The sequence below is a fragment of the Pogoniulus pusillus genome, chromosome 13 (genome assembly GCF_015220805.1).
Source record: "Pogoniulus pusillus isolate bPogPus1 chromosome 13, bPogPus1.pri, whole genome shotgun sequence".
NCBI classification, from domain to species: Eukaryota; Metazoa; Chordata; class Aves; order Piciformes; family Lybiidae; genus Pogoniulus; species Pogoniulus pusillus.
Genome location: NC_087276.1, coordinates 24,571,671 through 24,598,046, shown reverse-complemented (window position 1 = coordinate 24,598,046; position 26,376 = coordinate 24,571,671). Strand labels below are relative to the sequence as shown.

Genomic DNA, 26,376 nt, shown 5'->3' with positions numbered 1-26,376 from the left:
CCAGTGTTTTCTCCCCGTGACAAATGCTGTAATCAACTCACCTCTCAGTCTCCCCTTCTGACAAATTAAACAGGCTGCACTCTTAAATCATGCTTAGCCCCAGCCCTATCTTTGGTGATTAGAGTCAGTGCTTGCAGTGGTTTGTATTTTTATTTTCTCAATGACTCAGAAAACTTCTCTATGGAGAAAGGGATGGAGCCAGTGGGAACAAATTGACCATCACTGGTGGGTGGAAGCTGTAAGAACTGGATTCAGATCCATGGCCAGCCTGAGAAATGCTGCTGAAGAACTTGTCCAGGTTACTTCAGTACATTAACCCTGCTCCCTGCATCAGCCAGGTGTGCAAAGCCAGGAGGAAAATCCAGGGGCTCTGTGTCCACCAGGCCATTAACCTCTCTGTAAATAGCATCCCACAGGCTTGCTCTGCTTTTCTTCAGCCGTGATGTACCATTAAAGACATTTAAACTGTCACTTGGCCGTGTCATGGTGTCTCCTGAGGTCCCTGGAGGAGGAGATGCCCAAAGGAAATAGATCCTCATGTAGCCCAAGGGCAACCAAGGTTGCTCTGGGGAAGATTTGTTGGGTCAGTCTCGGATGACTGGCCTCTATCTGCCTGGCTTCCAGACACATTTCCCCATCTCCGGGCTCTCCGCACCACTGAGCTGCTGTGGTCTGGTCTCATGGCGAAATCTCATCAGGGAAGTGCAGCAGAGCAGATGGTACCCACAGGCAGAGATGAGTGGGGAGAGGAGTCCCCACAGATCCCTTTGTGCCCCCCAGGCATCCCTGCAGCCCATTCCCCAGCAGCAGGGAAGAATTATCCTCTCTCACAGGAAAACCAAGCTGGGGAATTTGTGCTCCTACCTACAGCCTGCTAAAAGGCTTCTGGAAAACATCTGTATTTGTCCCCAGAGCTGGCTGCACATCTGTATTGAATGTGTGACGACTGCCAGACTGAAAGCCAGCTTTGAGGTTTGCCACAGGGGCTCACTGCCTTCTCATCTTTAACACACACACACACACACAAAGAGCATGACCCGAGGTGGTTTAAATAGATCAAAATACATTTATTACATATTTATATTATTTTCTCTAGTCTATTTATATCTCTTTTTTTTTTAGACTCTCATATATATATATAATATATATAATATATATATTTAAAATAACATAAAATTGACCAGTTCTGTCCTCTGAAATACATTTTACAAAGTGAATATATATATATATATATGTACATTGTCACATTTACCTCAGGTAGATGTGCAATGAGACAGAGAAACACCAGAGGTGGAAAAGGTACAGAGGCTTTCATTGCATCCATCAGCGTCTCCATCGCTGCAGGTCACCACCGCCCCAGCGAAGGGCCTCAGCATTTTGCTGTGGGGAAACCAGTGGCTCCCAGTTGCCAACCTGCCCCTGTGAACCGGTGCCAGGTCTTGGTCGTGTGGGGCCAAGCCTGGGGGGAGCACTGGGGTGTGTTTTAGTGAGGGCAATGGAGGAGGAAAGATGGTGCCCCAGGAGTGGGCGGTGGGACAGATGTGCACAGCTGGAGGGTGGCGGGGCTCAATGAGATGATGGGTGGCATCAGGTTGGGCACTGTCCCGTGTCCCCTCCCTGCCTATAGCGTGGCTACACTCTGTGCTCCACAGCCCCACTCCCCCCCACCATGGCAGCATTCCTGAATTGAGGGGGTGCAAGAGCAGGTTCCAACTGAAGCAATGGACCCAGCTGCCGCACAGGTGTTTAGATGTGGAAGAAATGGGAAGGGGGGGGACACACAGAGGGGACTCTTTTGGTTGTCAGCATGAGAGGAAAGGAAAGAGCAGAAGGGTTTAAAAATAAACATATTTGTTCTGCCTTATTAAAGATAGAAAAGGTGGCTCTGAATTCATCTCCTACAAAAGGTTTGAAGGTCAAGCAGGCACCGAATCACGAAAGGTTAAGTGCTAAGTGATTGTCCCAGCCCTAAAAGACTAAGTGCCTTAACCCTGGTTTGGAGAAGCTAAGGCTCATCCCAACAGCTCCCAGCCCTGGAGACACATTGCCCAGCTGAGGGGTGCACCCCACATCTGTTGGGAACACAGGATGCTCTTCCCAGCTGGGGGTTCTTACTGGTGCATCTCTTTGGGGTGAAGCCAGGCAGGAACAGCGACAGGTCCAACCCCTGATTTCCAGCCAGGACAGGGGCTGCTGCAAGGGGCTACCCTGAGCCCAGCAAAAGGGAAATCCCTACACGATGCTGGCTAAGAGGGTTGGAGACTCTTCCCTTTCTCAGACTCTCACTGTCCCCCAAGGATCCAGAATAACACTGGAGTTAACTCCATGGATGGATCTGCCTCGGCTTGGAGGAAATGGCTGGCAGCTGTTCCAGGGGGATGTTTTCCCTACCTTATCTCCAAGACGTTTTCCCTACCTTATCTCCAAGCCCCTTCCTACCACTATGTCTTTCCATCCCTGCCAAGGCTAACACCAAAGCCCACACCCCCTCCCAGAGCATCCTTGTGCCTTTCCAGCCCCCCCCCCCCCCAGGGAAGCAGAGTGCTAAACAAACACCACTTTGGGGCACTTTTTTCACCTTTTCTCTTTCCCAACACCTCCCCCCCCCCCCTTTTTTTTTTTCTTTAACAAATGTGACTAAAACAATCCCTGGGCAGCCTTCCCCATGCTCCCTGATGGCAGGGGGAAAAAAAAAGACCAGTAGCTCAGAGCACTCACAGGTAAGCAAAAATAATCTTTATACACTATGTACCAGCATGGTCCATGGCCAGGACAAGGACTATACAGTATATATACCACAACTCACCGGAGCTAAATGCTCACTAAGGGATTTCAAGGAAGAAGGGGTGTGAATGGGGGCTGGGGAGAGTCTGAACCACCATCTCCAGGCATTCCCCAGCCCAGTTCACATCCTCCAACGCAGCAGTTTAAAAATACATCTGTATATATTATTCTGTTCTCCCAGGTAACACTGTACAATGGTAGAAGTCTCTTTAAAAGCAATAATTTACTTAAAGACATCTCTAGTTCTGGTTTTATACAAATATTTACTGTGAGATATAGATATATATATATATATATATATGTATGTATAGATATATATATATATTTATAAAGAAAGGAACCCTCTGAGAACCCTACAGCAGCAAGATGTGCACCTTGGTTTTAATAATTAGTATTTATTCAAAAGAACCTAAAACCACTTAAAAGCGTGTTAGTAAAAAAATAAATCAGTGCGCGCACAAAGGACTCTCTGCCCCCTCCCTCCTCCAGCCTCCCCCACCCTCCACCCTCACCCCATCCCCCCCCCTCACCCTATCCCCTCCCCCCTCAGGTGCTATGGGGTAAAAAGGTGGCAAAACCAAGCCCCGGGAGCAAAGTGACCAGTGATGGGATGACATTTGTGTTTGCTGCCTTAGAAACGTGAATGTTGTGGCTGGAGGTCAGTGGCATGTCCCTGCGTGCCCCTGCCCTTGGGGCCAGCTCATGAGGTGCCATACCATCAGTTGGCTCCCTCCTGGTGTTGTTCCCAGGGATGTTTTCTCCCAGTGGGTGGGGTTTAGGGGAATTCAAAAATAGAACAACCCCTTGGTGGGCAGCATGGGGGGGTGGTGATGGATGCTGGTGGGAACAAGGTGGGAAGAAAGTCCACAAGGGTGAAGTCTTGGTCCTCATCAAGTGGCTGGCCAGTGGGGCATTGACTCTCAAGGGTACAGGACAGTGAGGGGGGCACTGGGACAGCTGCTCCCCAGAGCCCTCTGAGAGGAGATGAGGACACAAGAAAAATCCTTCCTCTGCCGCTGATGTTTGGATGTGTCATGGCAAGCTGTAATCCTGGGACACAACCTCCCTGGTGTGAGCAGCAAGGAGAAAAGCACTGGGAGCCTGTCACAGCTGAAACACTGCAAGTGGCCCCACTCTCAAACCTTCTCTCTGAGACCAGGTGCTGCTGGGACTTTGTGCCCAGGTTTGAATGTGGGATGACTGTAGGTGCCAAAGCCTTTTCCACAGCCACAGAGAGCAGGGAGACAGATTTTGGCTCCCAGAGCACCGAAGAGCAGCACAACCTGATGAAGGGACCCACAACCTGCATTTCCCTGGCTCATTCCCTCTGTGCAAAGGCAGAGAGCAGGACAACAGTAAAGGCTTCCCATGCACAGGACGGTTTGCCTTGTGCCATAGTCAAAGCCAAACCAATATGCCACCAAGGTCAGCCTAACACATGGCTGCCAGTGGGATGTGGGCACTGCCCCGGGGGCAGAGCAAAGGAGAAGTCACCCCAGGGTGGGATGCAAATGGGATGCTGTGGAGAAGGGCTGGAGCATGGGATGAGTTTGCATCTCTAAGGCACAATCCACCTTGAGGCTAGGACACAGGGATGGGTTGAAGCACAAGATGGGGTGGTTTCCTCAGCTGGCATCTGTCGTGTTTGGGAAAGCATCTGTCTCTGAAGCAGGGCTCTCCGGTGACCAGGGAATTCATCCACCCCAGACCGCACTAGAAGAAGTGCAACCCAACAAGACAACTTTCCCGTTGACTTCCAGATTTGAAATCAGTTTTGAAGGGGAAAAAAAATACCAGATTGGTTGGGAAAAGTGGGAAAAAATACCCAGATGTGAGAGCTTTACACTCTCCTTTTTGTGCTTTTCTCTATTTTGTCCCACTTGTAGTGAAACTTACGAATTCCTTACCGGAGATGTATGGGGAGACCCAGCACTTCTGCAGCTGATGCTCCCAAGACCCCAGTTCCACCCTGAAAAGCAATCTGTCTAGAAATTGACTGACTAATGCATTGACAATGCTTCCTCTTCCTCACAACCTCCTCCTTACTAGCTACTTAACCATTAATTACTCTTCTTGCTTTCGCTGCTACAAACCTCCAGCCACTTACATCAGCCTTCTGCCTGCAAATCCATGCCAGTAGGGGGGGAACCCTCAGCCACCCCCCACCCCAGAATGGGCTGCAATCTTGACTTCTAGACCTTGCACCTACTCAACAACATCCCCTCAAAGGACTCCAGTGGCTTATTCATTCCCTTGTTCATTTTTAACCAAATACTGAATCACTTCTTTCAGATTTAATATTATTATTATTATTAACAATAATAATATTATTGTTGTTGTTATTATTATCATTATTATTATTTTGGTAAACACTACCCCACAGTATGGTGAAGAAACCTCAACATCCTCTCTCCTTCCCTTTTCCCCTCCCCACCCCCAACCTTTTTCTTTTGTTGTTTGTTTTTTCCTTCTCCCCAAATTATAAAGAAGCACAACCAAGCTGAGTTGCATCTTTTTGTGTTGTGTTTGATTTGGTTTTTCCTTTTTCAAGTGTTGTTCTTGTGCAACTGGACCAGACTGACAGAAGGAGCAGTTTTATTTCTCGTTGCTGTCGTTGCTCAGTTAAAAAATAAGAGGATTTGAAAAGAAAAGAAAGAGAGAACGATTTGTTTCCTGACAATTCCTCTTTGTTTGGCTGCTCAGTGCTCAGAAAACACTGACATACGCTCCACGGGGACAGCAGTGCCCCGTGCAGCCACGCGGGGCGAGCGCCTGCCCGCACCCCACCGACCCTCCTCTCTCCATCTGTCCATCCTTCCACCCAACCATCCGCCCGTACCCCTCCCCGGGCCGCCGGCCCCGCTGCGGGCGACGGGCGCGGGAGACACGCGGTGGCCTCTGCCGCCATCCCCTCCTGCAGACCGCTCAGTGGTTATTGCAATGAAACGGAAAACTATGAACGAATCTAATTTCTCAAGCATTCCTATGGCACTTGCATTGTTCTGCATAATTTGAGCGGGTTGTAGGGGAAGAGATTAGAGGGGGGGGGGGAAAATACCCTCGGAAAAGTCAGTGGAAGGACCAAGAGTCATATTTCTGACTCCCTTCTGTACGACCGCTGATCCAACGCTATCGTGGCTTGAAGCCTGTCGAACTCGTGCCTGTTGTCCGGGCTCAGGTCCTCCAAACCCCGACTGTCGTCGTCTTCCTCTTCCTCATCGCGGCTCATGAAGGCCAGCTCGTTCTCGTAGCAGAAGGAGTTGGTGCTGGGCAGGAGGAATTTGTTCTCCACCAAGTCCTTGGCGCTGCAACGAGGGGTGGATGGAACCTCGTAAGTTTTGTGGAAGTGGGAATAGTCTACTTTGTACTGGTTTTTCTCCTCGAACAAGACAGGTTCGAAGCGGTGGCCCCAAAGGATCTCGCTGGCCAGGTAGGAGCTCCGAGCTTGCGTCGTCATAGCGGTGGCTTCTACCATGCCTTCCAAGATGACCACGATCTCAAAGTCGTCTGTCTCCAAATCCTGGCGGCTGATCCCAAACAAGGGGCTGTCTTCATTGATCTCGTGGAGAATGGTGATGGGGGACACCAGGAAGATACGGTCCAAGCCTTTGTCAAAGCCCACGTCGATGTCTATTTGGTCGAGCGGTATGTACTCCCCCTCTTCCGTGATCCTGGGCTTAATGAGCTGAGCTCGTACGTGGGCTTCTACTATGTGGCTTTTCCGGAGGTTTCCAACCCTCCACATCAGGCAGAGTTTTCCATCTCTCATTGCCACTACCGCATTATGGCTGAAAAGTAATGTCTGGGCCCTTTTTTTGGGCCTGGCCATCTTTGCCATTATTGCACCTATCATGAAAGAGTCAATTATACAGCCCACGATGGACTGCACCACCACCATGAAGACCGCGAGCGGGCACTCCTCCGTCACGCAGCGGAAGCCGTAACCAATAGTGGTTTGGGTCTCGATGGAGAACAGGAAAGCAGCCACAAAGCCGTTGACCTGCAGAACACAAGGCTTGAAGGTATCATCTCCACCAGGGTTTTCTAGGTCTCCGTGAATGAGTGCAATCAGCCAGAAAATCAGCCCAAACAGCAACCAGGACACCAGAAATGCCAGGGAAAAGAGCAAGAGCATATACCTCCAGCGGATGTCCACGCACGTGGTGAACATGTCTGCAATGTACCTCTGAGGCTTGTCATCCATGTTGGTGAACTCCACGTTGCACTGACCGTTCTTCTTTACAAACCTGTTCCTGCATTTCCTCCTGGTGTGGATTTTCCCATTGCCAAAGCCGTTGATACCTGGCATGGTGGTCAACCTCAGCCCGTCTTCTTCAGAAGACACGATGCTGTAAGGGTTGACTCTGCCCGTAGTCATCCCTGAGCCAAGCCCACAGTGAAGATGAAGGGTCTTGCAAGTGCCAGTGTCCCACTGACCCACCCCTGCCCACCCCCCAAATTCTGTTGCAGTGGAAGAGAAGTCCCAAGCTTCCACGTCTTGGCTGCCACGTCACCACGCAGGTCCTGTGAGAGGCTCTGCAACGAGAAAACAAAGACATGGCTGTTACCTCTCATGGCAGAGGGACCCAAGGGGGTGTTTGGCTATAGGACTGACAGGGTAGGTGGCTGCACGTTGAGCAAGGACCTGGCAGCTGCCTTTGCTCTCCTTCCAATGGTGCAGCTGTTCCCAAAAACCACATACAAGGAAGGAAGAAGGTCTTCTATCTTGTTTTCATACTACAAAGGAGTGAGCAAACCTTGCTGGGGAGATAAAATCATACAACAGTTTCAGATGGAAAAGACCTTTAAGATCCCAGAGTCCAACTGTTCTCCAATGCTAGCAAGTCTGGGGCACCACAAGAAAAGCCTGGATGAGGCACTTGGTGCCATGGTCTAGTTGACTGGATAGGGCTGGGTGATAGGTTGGACTGGATGAGCTTGGAGGTCTCTTCCAACCTGGTTGATTCTATGACTATGATTCAACCACCTCCCTGGGCAGCCTGTTTCAGTGTTTGAGAACCCTTTCAGTGAAGAAGTTTCTTTTAATATCCAACCTAAACCTCCCTTGGTGCAACTTGAGGCAGCTTCCTCTTGTCCTATCACTTGTTACTAGGGAGAAGAGATCAATATCCACCTGTCTCCAGCCTCTTTTCAGAGACCTGTGGAGAGCCAGAAGCTCTCCCCTCAGACTCCTTTTTTCCAGGCTGAGCAAGCCCAGTTCCCTCAGCTGCCCCTTGCCAGATTTGCTCAGCAGACCCTTCACCAACTTCATTGCCCTGATCCACTGCCTCAATGTCCCTTTTGGAAGTGAGGCCCCCAGTACTCAAGGTGTGGCCTTACCAGTGCTGAGATATGTCATTAGTGGCACCCTCAATGACACCAGCAGATGAAAAACCTTGGGTAGCACTGAAGTCTCTCCCCTTGGCTTTTCTCATGAGCTCTGCTGTCAGAGCAGGGTCAGGCTGCTGGAGAGGAGAGCGAAGAGGCCAAGCTGCTCTCCTTAGCACAAAGATATTAATAAAGGTACTCCTGAAAGCAGCTCCATGGGTTCACATTGCCCGTGCCAGATGGACCTCTGCCCAGCACATCGCAGCGGCACTCGCCCAGTCTCCTGAGTTGAGCTCTTCTGGGGTCAAGGGAAACCACAGGGAGATGTGGATTTAGCCTCCATCACTCAGCTTGGGGATGGAAGAGGACACAGCCAACATGCAGCTGGTTGGAGAAGGCCCAGGGAAGGCACTCACTCAGGGCAGATGGCCTGGGGAGCAACTTTCCCAACGTGTGCCCTGGGACATGGAGCCATCTATGGTCACAGATTGGGTTTACTGGCCAAGTTTTATGAAGGGACAACTGTCACTAGGGAACAGGGATATGTTTTAATTCCTTCTGGAGGGCTCAGCTGCAGGGTCAGAGACCTACATTCAGCTTTGCCTGGGAGAGAGGTGGGAGCAGCATAGACACAGGCAAGGTGGCCCAAGTTGAGCAGGCTTCCCAGTGCCTCTGCCATGCCACGTGGGGCTGCATCAGACAGTGGATGGGACTTTGGAGAAGCTAAATGGCAAGTCTCAAGCACCCCAAAGGGAGGGTACTGCATAAACTCTCCCCAGGCTGCGCCTTGCCATAGTTCATCCTATTCTTTAGTGACACAGGACGTGTCTCTGGGGACAAAACCACCTCACTGGCAATGAGACCTGCATGGGGCAGCAGCACAGTGGGGGAGTGGGTGCAGAACCTCCCATGGCAACCCACTGCATCATCTCAGAAGTGGCTGATGCCCGGGGGCACAGGGGCACCCGCGGGGCCGTACCTGCTGTGTTGGAGCCGCCAGCCCGATCGATGTAGTCGATTCCTGCAATCAGCTCCAGCGCCTGGGGACACGCTGGGACAAACACACCCTTTCCATTACACAGTGGCCAGCCTAGCACCAGTGCCAGCACCAGGGAGCATTGCCAGCCTCGGTCTGCCTAGGGCTGCAGAAACTCAGCCAGCAACCAGACCCCAGGTTAACTTTCAGTGAAATTCACCCCAAACCTACCCTGGGACTTTGGGATCCCTGCAGAAGCCCAGCACCACAAGCAGGGGCACAAGCACCATGCCCAAGCCTCCCAGGTGCTGCACACAGCCCCACACATGCCACCAAACCACATATTTCTGCCTGGTGCAGTCCAGACACAACCATTTTATAATCCTCAACACTGATTTTTCAAGCATCAGGGTTATTAGGTGCTCTGTTGGCAGACCAAGAGACTCCTCACTCCCAGCACAAACTTCTCTCCCTCCTTGCAGCCATTGTGAAGAGCAAAATAGGCACAAATAGTATTGATAGTGGCTATTATCAGCAGCACTGGAACCCAACTGGGACCACCATGGACCTGCAGAGATGGATGTCTCAGCCTCGCTACAGGCTCACACTGCCAAACTCCAGCCTGGCCACTAGTTTCAGGTCTTCCTCCTCATCTCTTCTCCTGGTGGGAGGCCTGGAACACAAATCCTATGAGGAGAGGCTGAGGGAGCTGGAGAAGAGGAGGCTCAGGAGTGACGTCATTGCTGTCTACACCTGAAAGGACACTGTAGCCAGGTGGGGGTTGGTCTCTTCTCCCACACAACCAGCAATAGAACAAGGGGACACGGTCTCAAGCTGTGCTGGGGGAGGTCTAGGCTGGATGTTAGGGGGAAGTTGTTGGCAGAGAGAGTGATTGGCATTGGAATGGGCTGCCCAGGGAGGTGGTGGAGTCACTGTCCCTGGAGGTGTTCAAGAATAGCCTGGATGAGGCATTTAGTGCCATGGTCTAGTTGATTGCCTAGGTCTGGGTGCTAGGTTGGAGTGGATGATCTCAGAGGTCTCTTCCAACCTGATTCTATGATTCTATGATTCTATTTTTCATGAGAGCTGAGCATTTAGAGACAAAACGAAAAAGAGTTGCTCCTCCAGCACCCCTCCAGCTCACTCCATAGGAATGCACCAAGTGCTTTTGCCACGGGATGAATTCACTGCTGCGGTTTCTTAATTAATTCTGGATGCATCTAAGAAGTGAACAAAGTGCAGTGAGCTCCCAGTGACCTGCGGGAGGATTAGCTGGGGTCTGGATTAACTGTGCTGGGACAGGAGATGTGCCTGGGTAACTGCTAAGGCAGCAGTGCTGTCCACACAGCTCGGGCTCCCCAGACACCACCGCTGCTCTTCCTTCCTTCCTTCCTTCCTTCCTTCCTTCCTTCCTTCCTTCCTTCCTTCCTTCCTATTTATTTCCTTCCTTCCAATTTCCTTCCTTCCATCCAATTTCCTTCTTTCTCCCAAATTCCTTCCTTCTCCCAAATTCCTTCTTTCCTGTCCCTCCCAAAGCCCCAGATCTCTTGGGGGAATAACCCCCCCCCAGGCCAGTCCTGGCAGCACGGGGAGACGGCAGCTAAATAAAGGCAGCCAAGTGGCTGTGCCGGAGCAGGCGCCCGCCTGCAGCTCCTACTTTATTTAGCACAGTTTTGTTTGGAAATCACTTTCTCGAGTGCGCTGAGAGCTGCATTTCTGGTTTGGTTTTCATCTGAGGGCTGGAGCCTCACGCTGCGGCTGCCGGAGGTTCGGGCTGGGGGAAGGTTCACGTGAACGAGTGGAAAACAGTGGCTGGATGGGCTCTGCCGTGGGACCATGGGCAGCCTGCATCTCCTTGGGTCACAAGTTCCATCATCCCGCATATCACTCTGGCATCTCCCTCCCACCACAACTGCTGCCGGGTACTGGTGAAGGTGTTACAGGAGGTGACATCCCCCTCTCTGCCTCCCTCCTAGGACTTTCACACCCTTGACTATCACAAACCCCAAACTTCCCCTGTTAACCACTGCCCCAAAATCCCATCACCAGCCCCAGCTTTGGCGCCGACAAACCCATGCCGCTTGTCGGGCAGGAGTGGACCGTCCCCTGCCGCTCCTGCCCCGTGTCTTGTGCAGCACTAGCGGCGTTAACACGCAGGAAACAAGACAAGCTCACGACATCAAGAGCGAGAAGGAACAGCCCCAGCTCCCTGCGGGCTCCGACGGCAGCGACGCCGTGAACTACCCCCAGCTAATGAGCTGACATGAGCAGCAACAGCTCCTGCCGCTGAGCTGCAGCCACCGAGCTCCCACCACGGAGCAGTTTCCCACAGTGGCTCCAGCAATCTGCCAACTGCACAGCTCATTTTATTATTTCATTTTTTTTTCTTTTCTAAGAAGGGAATTAAATGCTGCAACAAGACTCTGAGCAGCCAGCATGGCAGGGAAATACGTTGAGCACTTGGGGAGGTTGTTAGTTAGAGCCTGCAGAATGTGTCGATGGCGTTTAGCATCACACTTCTCCCTCTGCCTCTGGAGGGGACATGTTTTGGGGCTGTCAGGGTTGTCATCCCTTCCTGCATCCTCCCAGCATGGATCTTCTCCCGGTTCATGGAGGCATGCAGGGAACTGAATGTGATCAACGTTAAGTGGGGACTCGGAGGAGCCAAGCTGGGGGCCCAGATCCCTTTGGCCATGTGTGCAGGAGAGGCAATGGTGCAGGAGGGGACGGCGCGAGGAGGTCGTGCCCAGTGTGCTGCTGTCTGCCTTGCACCAGGAGATAAGGCTGCTATCTCTGGCAGCAATGCCCTTCATGCCCAGCAACAGGATGGCAATGTCAGCAGTGAGGAGAGAGTTCTGTTCCCTGCATGGGACTGTGGCTATGCTGGCACAGCCAAGGATGCCCAAATCGCTCTTGCTTGCCCTGTCCCAACAAAATGACCCAGCACTGTGCACCCACAAAATGGGAGTGAGGGCTGTGGAGTGCAGCCAGCACCTGGACAGGACAGCACTGCACCCTGAATAACTCATTCCTGCAACCCCCTGCTTCTAGGCAGTTCCAATCAATTAAGGGTCAGCACAGGCCAGGCCAGGCCTTGATGAATCTGGGGGATTAATGAGCCCCTGATTCCCCTCTGCTGCCAAGAAGGACAGGACAGAAGCTCCCACCTCAGTACATTTCTAGTGAGCATAACCAGCTCTGTTTAGGCAGTGATATGGGTAGGAAAGAGCCACAGGTATGCACCCTTCCCCTGAACCCCCATGCACCTCTGACCTGTCCTTGCTGGCACTCCTCTGGTGCCAACAAACAGCTGAGACGTTGCTTGGGATATCGAAGAGTGACACTGAGGTACAAGGGACAAGGAAGACCCTTGATATGGCAACTGGAGGCAGTGCAGTGTCAGGAGAGGTGCTGGCTCATCTCTGTCTCCCTGAGACACGTGCAGATGCCACCGTGGACATGGGAGGAGGAAAGGGGACACGTGTAGTGCTCAGCACTGCTAGCAGCAGGTGGCCTCTGATGGGCTTGCACTTTAGCACCCTAGAACACCTCCTAAATATGCCCTGGAACTGTGGAGATCCTGCAAAATACCCCTTTGGAGGCTGTACTGAGCATGGCATAGTGTGAGGGACAGAGCACCCTAGTCCAGGTGTCTCCATGTCTGCTCCAGCCATGGCACCCCTCCCTGCTCCAGCACCCACATCACAGTGTGAGCACCCCTGTTCAGGAACCACCAGAGCACCCACAGTCCCCGCAGCCAAGCCCTGCCAGGTCCTGCAATCTCATGTCACTCTCCTGAGAAATGCCATCCGTTTGTCTGTCCACTCACATCCATATGGCTGAACAGCAGGGCATGGCTGGCGGTAAGGACGAGGGCAAAAGTAGGTTGAGGGGAAAAGGCCTTGGCAGGTTCCATCCACACTAGGCCTCCCAAAGGATGCCTCAAGCCTCCAGGGGATGCAGCAGACTGCCTGCAACCTGCTCACCCAGACCTCCAGGGTACCCACAGCCCCATCCCTGAAGCCCCCCCCCAAAAGCCGCTGCAGCCAGTCTCAGCAGCCCCAGCTCAGAGTACAGATGTTAATACTCCAGCAAATCGCCCTGGGAAGGGACAGAGCCCAGACAGGGAGGGGTCAGCCCTTACCTGTCATGAGCCTGAAGGAGTCTCCCCAGCACTGCTTGGCCATGGCTGTGGGGCACAGGGTGCCCTGTGGCCCTGCTGCAGCCCGGGCAGGAGACAGAGAGTTTTAATTGAATTTCTAGATTATCCTGGGGGAGAAATTGTAATCTCCTTAAATCCAACCTCTGGTCGAGTCCCGTAACCTACTGTCCTGCGCTGGAGAAGGGATTTAGTGAGGGGGAGGGGCGGTTTCTCAGCCTGCTGATGCCCTGGGCTATGCATCCCACAGGATATCAGAGATCTGCTTCCAGCAGCCCTGCAGCCCTTGGATTTAAGGTGTTGTGGTGGCGATGCCTTGTCCCCACTCCCCGTGTCCTGCCACAGTGACCGTGGATGTCCCAGGAGCTCCATGGAGCCTGTGGGGATGGGGCACTTGGGATGGAGATGTCTGGTGCTGGGTGGCAGAAGGGAGCTGGGATCAGTGGGGTGAAGATGAGCCTATCTAGGTGAGATTCAAGGCTGAGAGCTCCGTGGGACTTTGAAGTATCTCTTGGCTTGCCTGTGCCTGGGGTGACGGTGGGTTGTGCAAGTCCCCAAGCAAGTCCCCTTCCCTGTCTGGGCTTCTGTGGGTGTCTCCCACCCAAAAAGCCCCATTCCAGGACAGTGCGGGCCAGAGGGTGTTTTTAGATGAGTGTCCTTGAACTGTCCCTGAGCCTGCTCCATGTGCTTTTCTAAATCACATGGCCCTGGTTTCATCTGCATACTCCTAAATGTAGATATGTGCTGGGCTCCAACCCCAGCCCCAAACCATCCCAGGGCAAACGCCAGCAGTGGGGGTGTGGGCAGATGGTGGCAGAGCCAAACTCAGCCAGTCATGCTTCTACTTTCCTTGTGCCCTGGTATCTTCAAGGATGTAATTCCTTATCAGGAACAGTGGATTCCCATCCAGCATGGGCCAAGAGGCTTGGGAGAAAAGCAATAATCCTGTCCCAGTCAAGGGAAGAAAGGGAAAAGTGGGACAGAAAGGGCAAATGTCTTTGAGTGGATTTTATCACCAACCAGATGGAGATGAGCCCAGGGCTGCAGAGCTGAGGGGACATGGGCAGTGCTAGCCAGCATCCCTGGGGTATTACAGGCAGGAATCATTTCAAGAGCCCTTTCATGGAGCAATTGCTGCCTACGCCTTAGGGTTAGAGGCAGAAAAAGATGGCTCTGAACTTCATTCAATCCTGGACCTCATTCCACCCATGGCAGGACTAATTTTGCATTTCCTGCTTGCCCAGCTCCCGGCAGCATCCCTTTCCCAAATCCCCTCCATCCCAAGGAGGGCTTTCCGCTCTCACCCAGCGCAAACCCCTCCCAAGGAGTCCGTGTCTCCTGCTAGAGGGAAACCTTCACGTGTGTGGGCAGAGCCTGAGCCGGGGGAAATGTTTATGCTGAAGGCGAGACGTGCGGCAGGTTGGGAGCCGCTGGAGCCGGGAACCGCAGGGAGAGGCTTGCGCGGTGGCGTCTCGGCTGGGAACCGGCACCCAGAGGAGCGGCATGAGCGTGAGACACAGCTTGGGATGCACAGGTCCCTCCCAACAAGGAGAGATGGGCTGTAAGCTAGGCTGAGCCGTCAACCGACTCCAGCATCCTCTAGTCTGTTTTGGGCTTGCTTTAAAGCCGCTGCTCCACCCAACTGCTCAAGCCTTGGTGATAAACACAAGCCATGTCCCACCATCCCAGGCAATTTTCCTGGTTCCTTGGCCGCACCAGGGGTAAAACTGCTGTTTCCACCCCAGAAGTGGCTGCGTTTCCAGCACCCTTTGGCATCACTGTGGGCTAAGGTGACTGCAGCGCCCTAAACTTGACTTTGAACCCCGGGCGGAAGGAGATGTAAAGGAAGGACATGCCTCGCTTGGTCAGAGGTGCCCTCTTGGCCCTACTTACCCCCCGGTCACAGCGAAAGCCGCAGATGCTGAGCCCAGTGCCGGCAGCTGAGCGAGCGAGCGAGCGGCCGGTGGGAACTTTGTTGGGGCTAATTGCTCCCGAGCTCAGATTACAGCCTCTCTTCTTCCCTACATGTACAGGAGCTGGCACCTCGGCTGCAGCCGTGGGGAGCCACCGCCAGCGAGGGGGAACATCAACCTTCAGCGGCATTTCTAAGTGGTAGGGCTCAAAACGGTGATGGCAGCAGTGTAGGAAGCACTTAGTCTCAGGGCAACTGGGAGAGAAGCAGCTCAGAGAGGATTTCAGAGATTTTGGGGATGTGAAGGACCAGCCAGAAGGGTTCAACAAATCTAAACCTGTTGGATCAGACTTTTGATTGGGGCAAGACAATCAGTCTCTAAGGCAAGACCTTGGATCTTCATTCCTGCTATTTAATGATGGTCATAACCCAAAATCCATCCTCTTCCTCAAGGAAGAAAAGTTCCCCCTCCTTTTCTGTTGGGGGTGACAACCCTTCCTTGGGCATGCACATGGTGTTTGCCAGCATCTTCAAGATGAAATAGGCCTTTGTATTGCTTTGCTGCCACTTGTTTTGCTCCAACTCATGGCTCTGCCTGCACCAGTTCAAGAGTTTCAAATCCCTTAATGCTTTTCTTCCTCAAGCTGAGCCCGGTTGGAGATCTCCCTTCCCAAGAGGTACCATGTTTCTATCCCCAGGCCTGTGCTCTTTCTACTATCCCCCAGTGTCAGCAATGAGCTGGACTCCCTCAGATAACAGACATGACCCCAAACCCAAGGAGCTGCAAGGGTGGCAAAGTCAGGGCAGGGTATTGTGGGGACCATCTTTATCTGCTCTGGTGAAGATTTAGCACAGGCATTACATAACACCAGGGTGGGGTTTGTTGCTCCCTGGCCCCTCTCGCCACCAGAGATCAGCAGCTCTATTAATCCTCCCTCATTCCCTGTCTGTGGGTGCCAGCCCTGGGTGCTCTCTCAACCCTGCCCTAGCAGCAAAAAGTCAAATCTCTGCCCAACATCAACATCCTTTGCAAGCCATGGGTGGGGTCTTGGAGGTCCCACACCACTGCCACTACCCAGGGCACCTGCTTCATTTGAGAAGCCCTGCTCAAATGGGGATGGCCACGGAGGCACCTGCTGGACAGATGTGGAAGTCCCTAAAATGCCTCTCTTCTCACCATTTCTGTGCCTCAGCCTTAGGTGCTGTTGTGTATCACTGCATTAAGGGGCTCAGCATTTAGAAGTCTGGTTTCAACCTGCTGAGGTTCGGTGCATGGCAGGTTGCATTCCCTCCTCTGCTCCTTTGCACAGCTTAGGTCACTGATGGGTGGTACACATTGCAGGGTCACAAAAAGCTCTTGGGTAGAGTCCAGAAATGCCTTCTTTTTCTTTTCTTTTTTGGCTATCCCTAAAAAACAATCCTCACACGTGGTCCTGGGCAACCCCACGTAAACAAGGTGAGTGCAAAGCATGGCCTTGGTGAGCCTGGGTACTGCTGTGCATTCACAGGGGGACTGAGACAGAGCAGGACACCATTTCTCCAGCAAGCAAAACCAAAATGCTGTCAGGGGAAGGTTTCAGGCAGCAAAGACCCCTGCCACTGCCAGCCATAGCAGCCTGCTGGGCTTCCGGGGTCCCTCTCCTGCACACCAGCATCTCCTGGAGGTGTAGAACTGGGCATCATGCAGCATCCTGGCATAGTTGGGTTGTTGTGGTGGCAATGAAGCAAAGGTGCCCTGCAGCTGAGACCAGCAGTCAGGTCTGGTGGCACCAGGGAGAGGGACACAGTGACATGCCCCTGGTGAAGAGCCACACGGAGAGTTACACAACGTCGTCCGGGCCGCCCTTGGCTGTGCTTGCCGGGCACACTGCTATCGACACGGCCCCAGCTGCCCTCCAACAGCCCCTCGGGGACAGAACTTTGCGAGTGGCACAAATGCAAGCACACGTGAGTAGGGGGGCCCTATTACAGTCCCTCTCCCCAGCCCCACACCTCCTGCAGCGGTCACTGATGATGCTTAGGACTCAGTAATTATCCCATTGTCCCCTGCCCTGGCCATGCTGATGGTGAGGGGTTCTACGAGGCTATGGTGATGCTGTGTGGAGGAGGGAGCAGGTGATGGTGCTGCATGGAGCAGAGGGAACAGGGTGAGCCCCCACCACCAGCACCCAGCAGAGCCAACACAGCAGCTAAAGCACTGCATGGCCCCAACCTGGGGATTTTTAGGACATGAAGGACCAGGCAGAAGGATGCCATAAATTCAAACCTGGGGGATACGACTCCAAATTCAGAGCAGGCAGAAGGCTACAATGAGTTCAAACCTGGGGGATGTGACACAAAATTCAGACCAAGTGGTCGATGGCTGCTGCCAGGGCCTCAGCATATTGAACCTTCCCTTTCGTGATGGGCACAACTCCTAAAAGCACCTCCAAGTCTCTCCCAAGGGAGGAAGGAAAATCTCCTTCCTTTTCTGTTGGCAATGGCAAACACTTGTGCCCACCTTGGCAGCAAGGAGCCCTCCCCTCAGCACAGCAGGAAGGGTTTTATCCATAGAGAGAGGGAAACCAAGGCAGGGTGGCTGGCTGGGAGCGTGGGGACCGGCTGCAGCCCATGTCACCACCTTCCCCCCAGCCTGGCTGGCCCCAGCTGGAGGTATTTATAAAGCCGATAAGGGAGCAGAAAGAATTTTCCAAACGCCGAAGTTACGTAACCTCTCCATGGACATCATCTGTAATTATAGGCTTGGGGAGGGGGGGCAAGCTGTCCATGGCAGGGTTGGTGGGGGACACTGCAGCTGGAGTCACCCCAAAGGGCTTCACCCTCCTCTTCCTTACCACAGCAGGTCCCTAGAGCCAGGCACCAACCTGTGCCACCACTGTGAGCCCCTAGGACCCTATTCCTGAGGGACTCCGGAGGTGTTGTGGCCAGTGCCCCTAACCTGTGGGGGGAGATCAGGATTTTGGGGGGGCTCTGAGTGGCTGATCCCCTCCTGGGATGTGCTCACACCCGTCCAGCCCATTCCAGCACGCGCTGGATGTCAGAGCAGATGACAGCCCGAGCATGGCTGACATTGCCATGGTGACTACTAACTGGTGCTCCTGTGGAGATGCTGCACCAGCACCTGCCTCCACAAAGCTCTGAATGCCTCACAGCAACTGCAGGTGCCCCCTGTCCTCCACCAGTCCCACTGCCTTCACTGTTTACCCCATTACACCTACAGGGAGCTTTCAAAACCTCTTCCAACACCTCACAACTGTCTCTGGCTCCACCAGTCATATCTTGGGTTCCTCGGCCTTGCACTTGCTGCCCAGGATGGGGGTGGTTGTAGTGTCCCCTCCCCAGGCTATTTTTCTCTCTTGTCCAACTTTGGCCGAGGCAGCAGACTTGGAAGGATGCTGAGGGAAGGCTCCGTCGCTGTGGCAACCTGCCGAGGCCGTCTCCAGGCGACCGCCCAGGGATGCTGCAGAGCTGCTCTGGAGGCAGATTGAGAAGGACCAGGGTTGGAAGGGCTGGGGGGAGGATATCCGTAGGGATTCCACCCCACACACTCACTCTCCTACCAAAACCATAGCATGGGTCATTGTAACAGGGTGGAAAACCATCCTGAAAACGGCCACCGATTTGATTCCGCCAGCTGGCTGAGCACTGACAACCTCAGGGCACCCCAGGCTGGCTGGGGATGGTGCCAGCAGGATGCTCCTAGGTGGACACTGGGCCCCTGCTGCTTTCAGGGACACCTGCAGGGCTCTGGAAATAATTGCTGGTAATTCTCCCGTTAGCCTCTTAACCCTCATTAAGCGGCTTAAGGCAGACACTGCCACCGTACGCAAACCCAGAGGCGGAGAAGGGCCGTCACGGCTGGGGCGGGACTGCAACGGCTGCTGCGGGGGGCAGCAAGGGGGCACGGCTCCATCCCTCCCCCTACAAGCTCCCTTCTTGCATCCCAGCCCCTCCTGTTGCTCTTTGCCAGCCAGGAGCATCGGCAGGTCCTGGCAGCGCTCAGCAAGGCTGGTGATGACAGGGCTGTCACACCCGTGTGACGAGTGTGGGAGGTCTCAGCCACAGTCACGCCGGTGGAGGGGGGAAAGGGGCTGCTGACAGTTGCGGGTGACAGTCCGACCGGCACCCAGCACCGCCGGGATGCTTCTAATCGCTCCGTTTGGAAAAGGTCCCATTTTCACATTTGCTAAATTAAAGGATGTCAGCGCCTGATGCCGAGCCCAGGATCCCCTGGAAATGCAAACTAATGACAGCAAGGAAAACGAGCTGAAACCAGAGCACAAGTGCTCCCACCTTATCCAGCAGCACCAGCCCTGACCAGCCGTGACCATGGGAGAGTTTAATCTGACACCTTGCAAAGGACCACACCCCCCAAAAAAAAATCTCAATTCCCCCCCCGCCCAGAATTCAAATGTTCCCATTGTGCTCGGTCTCAAAGTACGCTGCTGGCACCTGGGCAGACTGAGCTGCTGTGGTGGGCTCCTTGGTGAGACCCCCTCCAGCCTCCCAGCAGGCAAAGATCTCCCTCTTGGATGGATCCAGTTGCTCTAGGCACGGGGGTTTGAGCAGCAGGAGGTGGAAGGAGAGGGAGCAGATCAGTGAGTGTGATGTCCAGATTTCTCCACCTCTGGGGACTCCCACAGCCAGCTCCATCCTACCGGCCCCACACAGGCGGGCAGTGGGATCCTGGCAGAGCACCAGGGTCGTTGGCTGCCGCATGGCCCCTTCGCTGCCCCTCTACCCGAAGGAAATACCTGGGCTCAGGCGAGGGCTTCGGTCCCCGGCGCTCTGCAGGCTCCGGTTTTGTGCTGCGGCTGAGCAAAACCACAGGCTGCTGGTTTGGTTTTGTTGTTGTTGTTGTTGTTTTGGCTTTTTTTTCTTTTTATAATTTTCTCTGCGAGATAAAATTAAACAAACAAGCCCTTCTGGGAGCAGTGCGAGCAGGGGAGCCTGCTTGCCTACAGATGTGCATGTCCTCAGTGATTACAACCACCAAATTAAGCTTTCCCTGTGCCCGGGACATTTGCACCATCCCTCTCCTTCGCCTCCTACGGTTTCGCTGGCAGGAGACCGACTCGCTCTGCAGCCTCCCTCCCCATGAGGTCATTACCCAAACACCTATTTGTCACAAAAGCAGCTAGAACAAGGGTGGTGTCGTCCCCCCCCGCCCCGGCCCCGACCTCACTACCTCTCCATCAAATTAAAGCCGGCACCAGCACGACGCTGGGAGCACTCGGCAAAGTGGCATGCACCAGTGGAGGGGAGGATAGGGATAGGATAGGGAAAATAATAGAACAGAAGAAGGAGAAGAAAAGAAGAGAAAAGAAGAGAAAAGAAAAGAAAAGAAGAGAAAAGAAAAGAAAAGAAAAGAAAAGAAAAGAAAAGAAAAGAAAAGAAAAGAAAAGAAAAGAAAAGAAAAGAAAAGAAAAGAAAAGAAAAGAAAAGAAAAGAAAAGAAAAGAAAAGAAAAGAAAAGAAAAGAAAAGAAAAGAAAAGAAAAGAAAAGAAGAGAAAAGAAAAGAAGAGAAAAGAAGAGAAAAGGAAAGAAAAGAAGAGGAAAGGAAAGGAAAGGAAAGGAAAGGAAAGGAAAGGAAAGGAAAGGAAAGGAAAGGAAAGGAAAGGAAAGGAAAGGAAAGGAAAGGAAAGGAAAGGAAAGGAAAGGAAAGGAAAGGAAAGGAAAGGAAAGGAAAGGAAAGGAAAGGAAAGGAAAGGAAAGGAAAGGAAAGGAAAGGAAAGGAAAGGAAAGGAAAGGAAAGGAAAGGAAAGGAAAGGAAAGGAAAGGAAAGGAAAGGAAAGGAAAGGAAAGGAAAGGAAGAAAAGAGGGCAGAGGAGGAGAGGAGAGGAGAGGAGAGGAGAGGAGAGGAGAGGAGAGGAGAGGAGAGGAGAGGAGAGGAGAGGAGAGGAGAGGAGAGGAGAGGAGAGGAGAGGAGAGGAGAGGAGAGGAGAGGAGAGGAGAGGAAAGGAAGAGGGTGGCAGCTGGACATGGCCCAGCATATAAGACTGCTGAAGATAGGATAGCCATGGATTAGGAGCGGAGAAGATGCTCCTGGCTGCCCTCCAAGCCCTGACTGCAACCCCCAGATCAAAAAGGAAGATCCATGGCGCAAAGACTTGCAAACACTCCTAAACTTTCCAGCTTTGTCTGATTCAGGAGCTGTTGCCATAGCTTTGCAGACCACCGGTGGGTTCTGTAGCACAATCTGGACCACGGATCTATGCAAATCCCCAAGGCAGAAGTCTTTATGGAGGCATATGACAGCCGAAAAAGAATAGCGCTCAGTGCTCTACTCCCACACGCCACCCCCCAACTTCACCATCATTTAAATCAGTCTTAAGTTGGAAGAATTCAAATCAACACTGTCGTCACAGAGCCAAGCAGAGAGGTGACACAACTTGGATGCTGCCAGGAAAATTGCCCCCCTGAGACTCCAAGCCCATCAGCCCATCACTTATTGAAGCCCCATTGAGGAATCATTCGTTTTCCTCCCAGCCCACTGCCTCTGGCCCTCCATCCTCTCTGGCCAGGGTAGCCAGAGAGGTTTCCAACCAGCTTTCCCCTTGGGATTAAAGGGAGGGAGACCGTGGGGAGGAAAAATATCCAAGACATGCTGCTGAGGCCAGAAAGACACAGTTGGAAAAGAAATCAAAGCTCCAAAAAGAGAGATGCCAAGGAGATATTGTGTTCCCGAGAGAAACAGGACATTCCGAGGGGGAGGAAGGCTTCTACCACCCCTTTCAGCTCCCCATCATAGGTGCTCAAGGGGACCATGCACGGCAGCTGGCTTGGGTGGCTTGTCCCCGCTGTGCAATGCTGCAGGCACAGATGGCATCACAGCTACTGACTTAGTTTGTTGTGGTTTTTTAATAGTTTTTTTTTTCTTCTTCTTTTTTTTTTTTTTTTTTTTTACCCTAAAAGCATGTTTTCAATCTGGAGGAAAGGTTGCTGGGTGCTACCAGCAGACAGGCAAATGCAGAATTGCTCTTCAGGCTCCTGGAGATCTTCTTGCCTTCTTGCATCCCACAGTTGGACCCACTATGGTCTCAGGGAATGTGACCTGACATCAGAAAGCTCCTGAGGGCTCTTGTAGGAGTCATGTAGGGAAGAATATAGAATCATAGAATGGTTTAGGTTGGAAGGGACCTCAAAGATTACCCAGTTCCAACCCCCCCACCATAGGCAGGGACACCTCCCACTAGAACAGGTCGCTCAAGGCCTCATCCAACCTGGCCTTGAACACCTCCAGGGAGGAAGCAAGGGAGAAAAAAAAATGATACTTTGCTATTGCCAGAAATGCCAAAACCAGGTCCCAGTCCAACCATTTAGATTTTCTTGCAAAACATTTTTGGGTTGCAGGATGGAGCTGGAAGAAAGTGGAGGGGATCACCTCAGTACACACTGAGCTGCTGCTCTGAAACCACCTGATCTGGCTAGTTCAGCATAATTTCTGCAGCAAATTATTCCTGCAGGAAGTTTTATACCTGTGCCCTTGGGCAAAGCCCTGACAGCATCCTTCGCTGGGAATAAGCTACCTGCCTCCTCAAGGCAGCAGTGGGGAGGTAGGAGGGAGAGGAGGACAGGGAGCAGGGTTGGCTCAGCTATAAATAACCCCATGGAAAAGAGAACAGGAGAAAAAGCAGCAACCAAAACCCAATAAATCCAGAGAGATGGGTTCAGTTACTGGCGCTCTGTGCAAACAGCTCCTCATGCTCTGTGTGACCCCACAGGATCAGGTACCAAGGAAAGCAAACTCCATCACAGCTCAGCGGAGCAGGATCCAGCCTGGCCAACACCCTTCTATGAGCAGCCCATAGAACTAACCCAGGCCCAATGTGCAGTATGTATCATGGAATCAACCAGGTTGGAAGAGAGCTCCAAAATCATCCAGCCCAACCTAGCACCCAGCCCTATCCAGCCAACTAGACCATGGCACTAAGTGCCTCATCCAGGCTTTGCTTGAACACCTCCTGGCACAGCAACTCCACCACCTCCCTGGGCAGCCCATTCCAATGCCAATCACTCTGGCAACAACTTCCTCCTAACATCCAACCTAGACCTCCCCCGGCACAGCTTGAGGCTGTGTCCCCTTGTTCTATTGCTGGTTGCCTGGGAGAAGAGACCAACCCCCACCTGGCTACAACCTCCTTTCAGGTTTATCACACAGATTGTGGCAAGACCTCACCCACTCTGCTTTATTATGAAAGATGAAGATGAGAAAGGGGAGAGTTAAATTAGGGAGAGTTAAATTAGGGAGAGTTAAGTTAAGGAGAGTTAGATTCAGGAGAGTTAAATTAAGAAGAGTTAACTTAAGGTGCCTGTTGGACCATAGCAGCACAGCACTCTCCTGGCTCCTGGTGTCAGCAGCACTGAAGACCCAGCGCTCCCATCCCCGAGAGCAGCAGCAAGCTGTGAAATAGCCTGTGTTTAAGGCGATCATTATCTGCAATCTGCCATCCCGGCGCGAAAGGCAGAAAAAGCAACTTCTCGGTTTTACCAATAAAAGGGGAACTGCAGAGGCTCAGCAAGCACGGGGGGCAGCAGGTCACAACCGGCGGCGCTGGGAGTGATTCATCTTAAACAAGCTACACTTAGTCAAACCAGCCTAGAAGGCGGCAGGGAAAACTGCCCAGAGTTTGCTCTGCTGATGCCCGGCAGGGATCAGCCCGTGGGGCTGATCAGCGATGGGGCCAGCGGAGAGGAGACGGCTCAGGATCATCCCCACAGTGGCTTTTCCCCTCTGCCTCCAGAAAAACGAATGAAAAGCTCCAGTCCCAGCTCCCACACCTGGATCCTGCACCGAAATGCATCCAAGAGGATTTCTTTTCCATGTCTTTTCTTCACTCCATCTCTCCCGGAGTGAAGTCCCTGCCTCCAAAAGCTGCTGGAAGAGTCAGGCTTTGGAGACTGCTCCACAGCGTCGCACAAGTAGTTTTCCCCAGAAAATCAGCCAAGCCACTTCACTTTTCCTTGTGCATAACTTATTATTAAAGCTAAGCAAATGATTCAGGGCAAAAGCTCCAGGAACAACATTTTGCCTTTCCATTCTCCGCTCCAGAGCTGTCTGTGATGTTCCCAGTGCTCGGGGATGATTTAAAGACCTGTCTCTGGCCAGCAGCACCTTGCTGCGACGGCAGCTGCTGGTGCTTGATGGCCCTTATTTCATGTGTGTGGGTAAGGACACAATCAGACACCTCAGGATGGATGAGTCCTTCCCCGTGCCTTAATTAGATGTGCAGCATTCACAAGTGGGGTTTGGGGTGGTTTTCTGTATTTGAGACTTACAAAGGCTTCGTGCAGAATTAGCCTGCTGCCCGGAGAATCATAGAATCATAGAATCAACCAGGTTGGAAGAGACCTCCAAGATCATCCAGTCCAACCTATCCCCCAGCCCTAGCCAGTCAACTAGACCATGGCACTAAGTGCCTCATCCAGGCTTTGCTTGAACACCTCCAGGGACGGTGCCTCCACCACCTCCGTGGGCAGCCCATTCCAATGCCAATCACTCTCTCTGACAACAACTTCCTCCTAACATCCAGCCTAGACTTTCCCTGGCACAACTCAAGACTGTGTCCTCGTGTTCTGTTGCTGGTTGCCTGGCAGAAGAGGCCACCCCCCACCTGGCTACAATGTCCCTTCAGGTAGTTGTAGAGAGCAATGAGGTCTGCCCTGAGCCTCCTCTTCTGCAGGCTGCACACCCCCAGCTCCCTCAGCCTCTCCTCATAGGGGTTGTGTTCCAGGCCCCTCACCAGCTTTGTTGCCCTTCTCTGGACACATTCCAGCACCTCAACATCTCTCTTGAATTGAGGGGCCAAGAGAGAAGTTGTGCAGTCTCCTTCTCTGGAGACTTTCAAAACCTGCCTGGATGCATTCCTGTATGAACTACCCTAGGGGATCCTGCCTTGGCAGGGAGATTTGCCCTGATGATCTCTGGAGGTCCCTTCCAACCTGTAAAGTTCTGTGATTCTGTGTGAGTACTTTGCTTTATGGCTCGTTGGGTTTCCAACCAATGGTACCAACCTGGACACAAGATTTCCACTCAGCACCTCATTCCCAGCCTCTCTTTGTAGCCCAAAAGGTAGAACCATAGAGCTATAGAATCATTGAATCATTCTGATAGGAAAAGATCTCCAAGATCATTGAGTCACAGAATCACAGAATTTCTTAGATTGGAAAAGATCTTCAAGATCATCAAGTCCAGTCATTAGTTTCACACTGACAAGTCCTTGACTAAACCAAATCCCTCAGCACAACATCTGATCACTATGAGGTCCAATCATCGTGGCCATTAAACCATGTCCCAAAGTGCCATGTCTACCTGCTTTATAAGCATCTCCAGGGATGGTGACTCCACCACCTTCCTGGGCAGCCTGTTCCAGTGCCTCACCACTCTTGCAGTAAAGAAATGGTTCCTAACACCCAACCTAAACCTCCCCTGGAACAATTTGAGGCCATTTCATCTTCTTCTAAGGGCACTGGGAAGACATGAGTAGGACAGGACCGTGGGGCCATACTGCCTCATTAGTGGAAAGGTTAGGGAGAGCAGCTCTGCTCTGTGCAAACTCCCCATGGTGCTCTCGTGACACAGGCTGGCAGAGGCAGCTCAGCTCAGTGCTTCAGCAACACCAGCCAAAAGAATATTAAGGAAGGGGGGAGCTCACGGTCTCCATTTGTGGGTGCCAAAATCAGAAGTGTCCATAGCTGGAGTAAAAGCCTTTCCCTGGGAAACCCACACTGGGGTGAAGCAAAGTCTGCCCTCAAGTCCACGTAAACATCTCTGAGAGAGATCCTTGACCCTTTTCTTGGAGGATGAGGCCTGAGGTCTCTCACTGCCATGACCCCAGAATCATAGAATCATAGAATCACAGAATCACAGAATCAACCAGGTTGGAAGAGACCTCCAAGATCATCCAGTTCAACCTATCACTCAGCCCTATCCAGTCAACTAGACCATGGCACTAAGTGCCTCATCCAGCCTTTAGACACTCATCAGGGCTGCTGAAGGGTCTGAGAAAGTGACCACCCTGTGCTGAGATGGAGAGCCAGCATGGAGGGCAACAACCTCTTGGTTGAGAACCAGCCATGGAGAACAAACAGCTTCCAGGTTTGGGCAGGGCAGCCACTGCCACTTGGATCATACACATTAAAGACAGAACAAACTGATGGCATTAACCTCCTGCTGGTTAATGCCTGTGAGCAGCTCACACATGGGACTGAATGAAT

General features: G+C 52.5%; 1 protein-coding gene across 1 annotated transcript in view; it reads right to left on the bottom strand.

Moving 5' to 3' along the window:
• Positions 1 to 3,318: 3,318 nt before the first annotated feature.
• LOC135180824 (ATP-sensitive inward rectifier potassium channel 12) overlaps positions 3,319 to 26,376 on the bottom strand; it is a 36,018-nt gene continuing 12,960 nt past the window's right edge. The window contains exon 2 of the mRNA XM_064153595.1: positions 3,319 to 7,320. Coding sequence (XP_064009665.1) covers positions 5,873 to 7,162 — 1,290 coding nt within the window. The 5' untranslated portion in view covers positions 7,163 to 7,320 and the 3' untranslated portion in view covers positions 3,319 to 5,872. The remainder of the gene's footprint in view (positions 7,321 to 26,376) is intronic.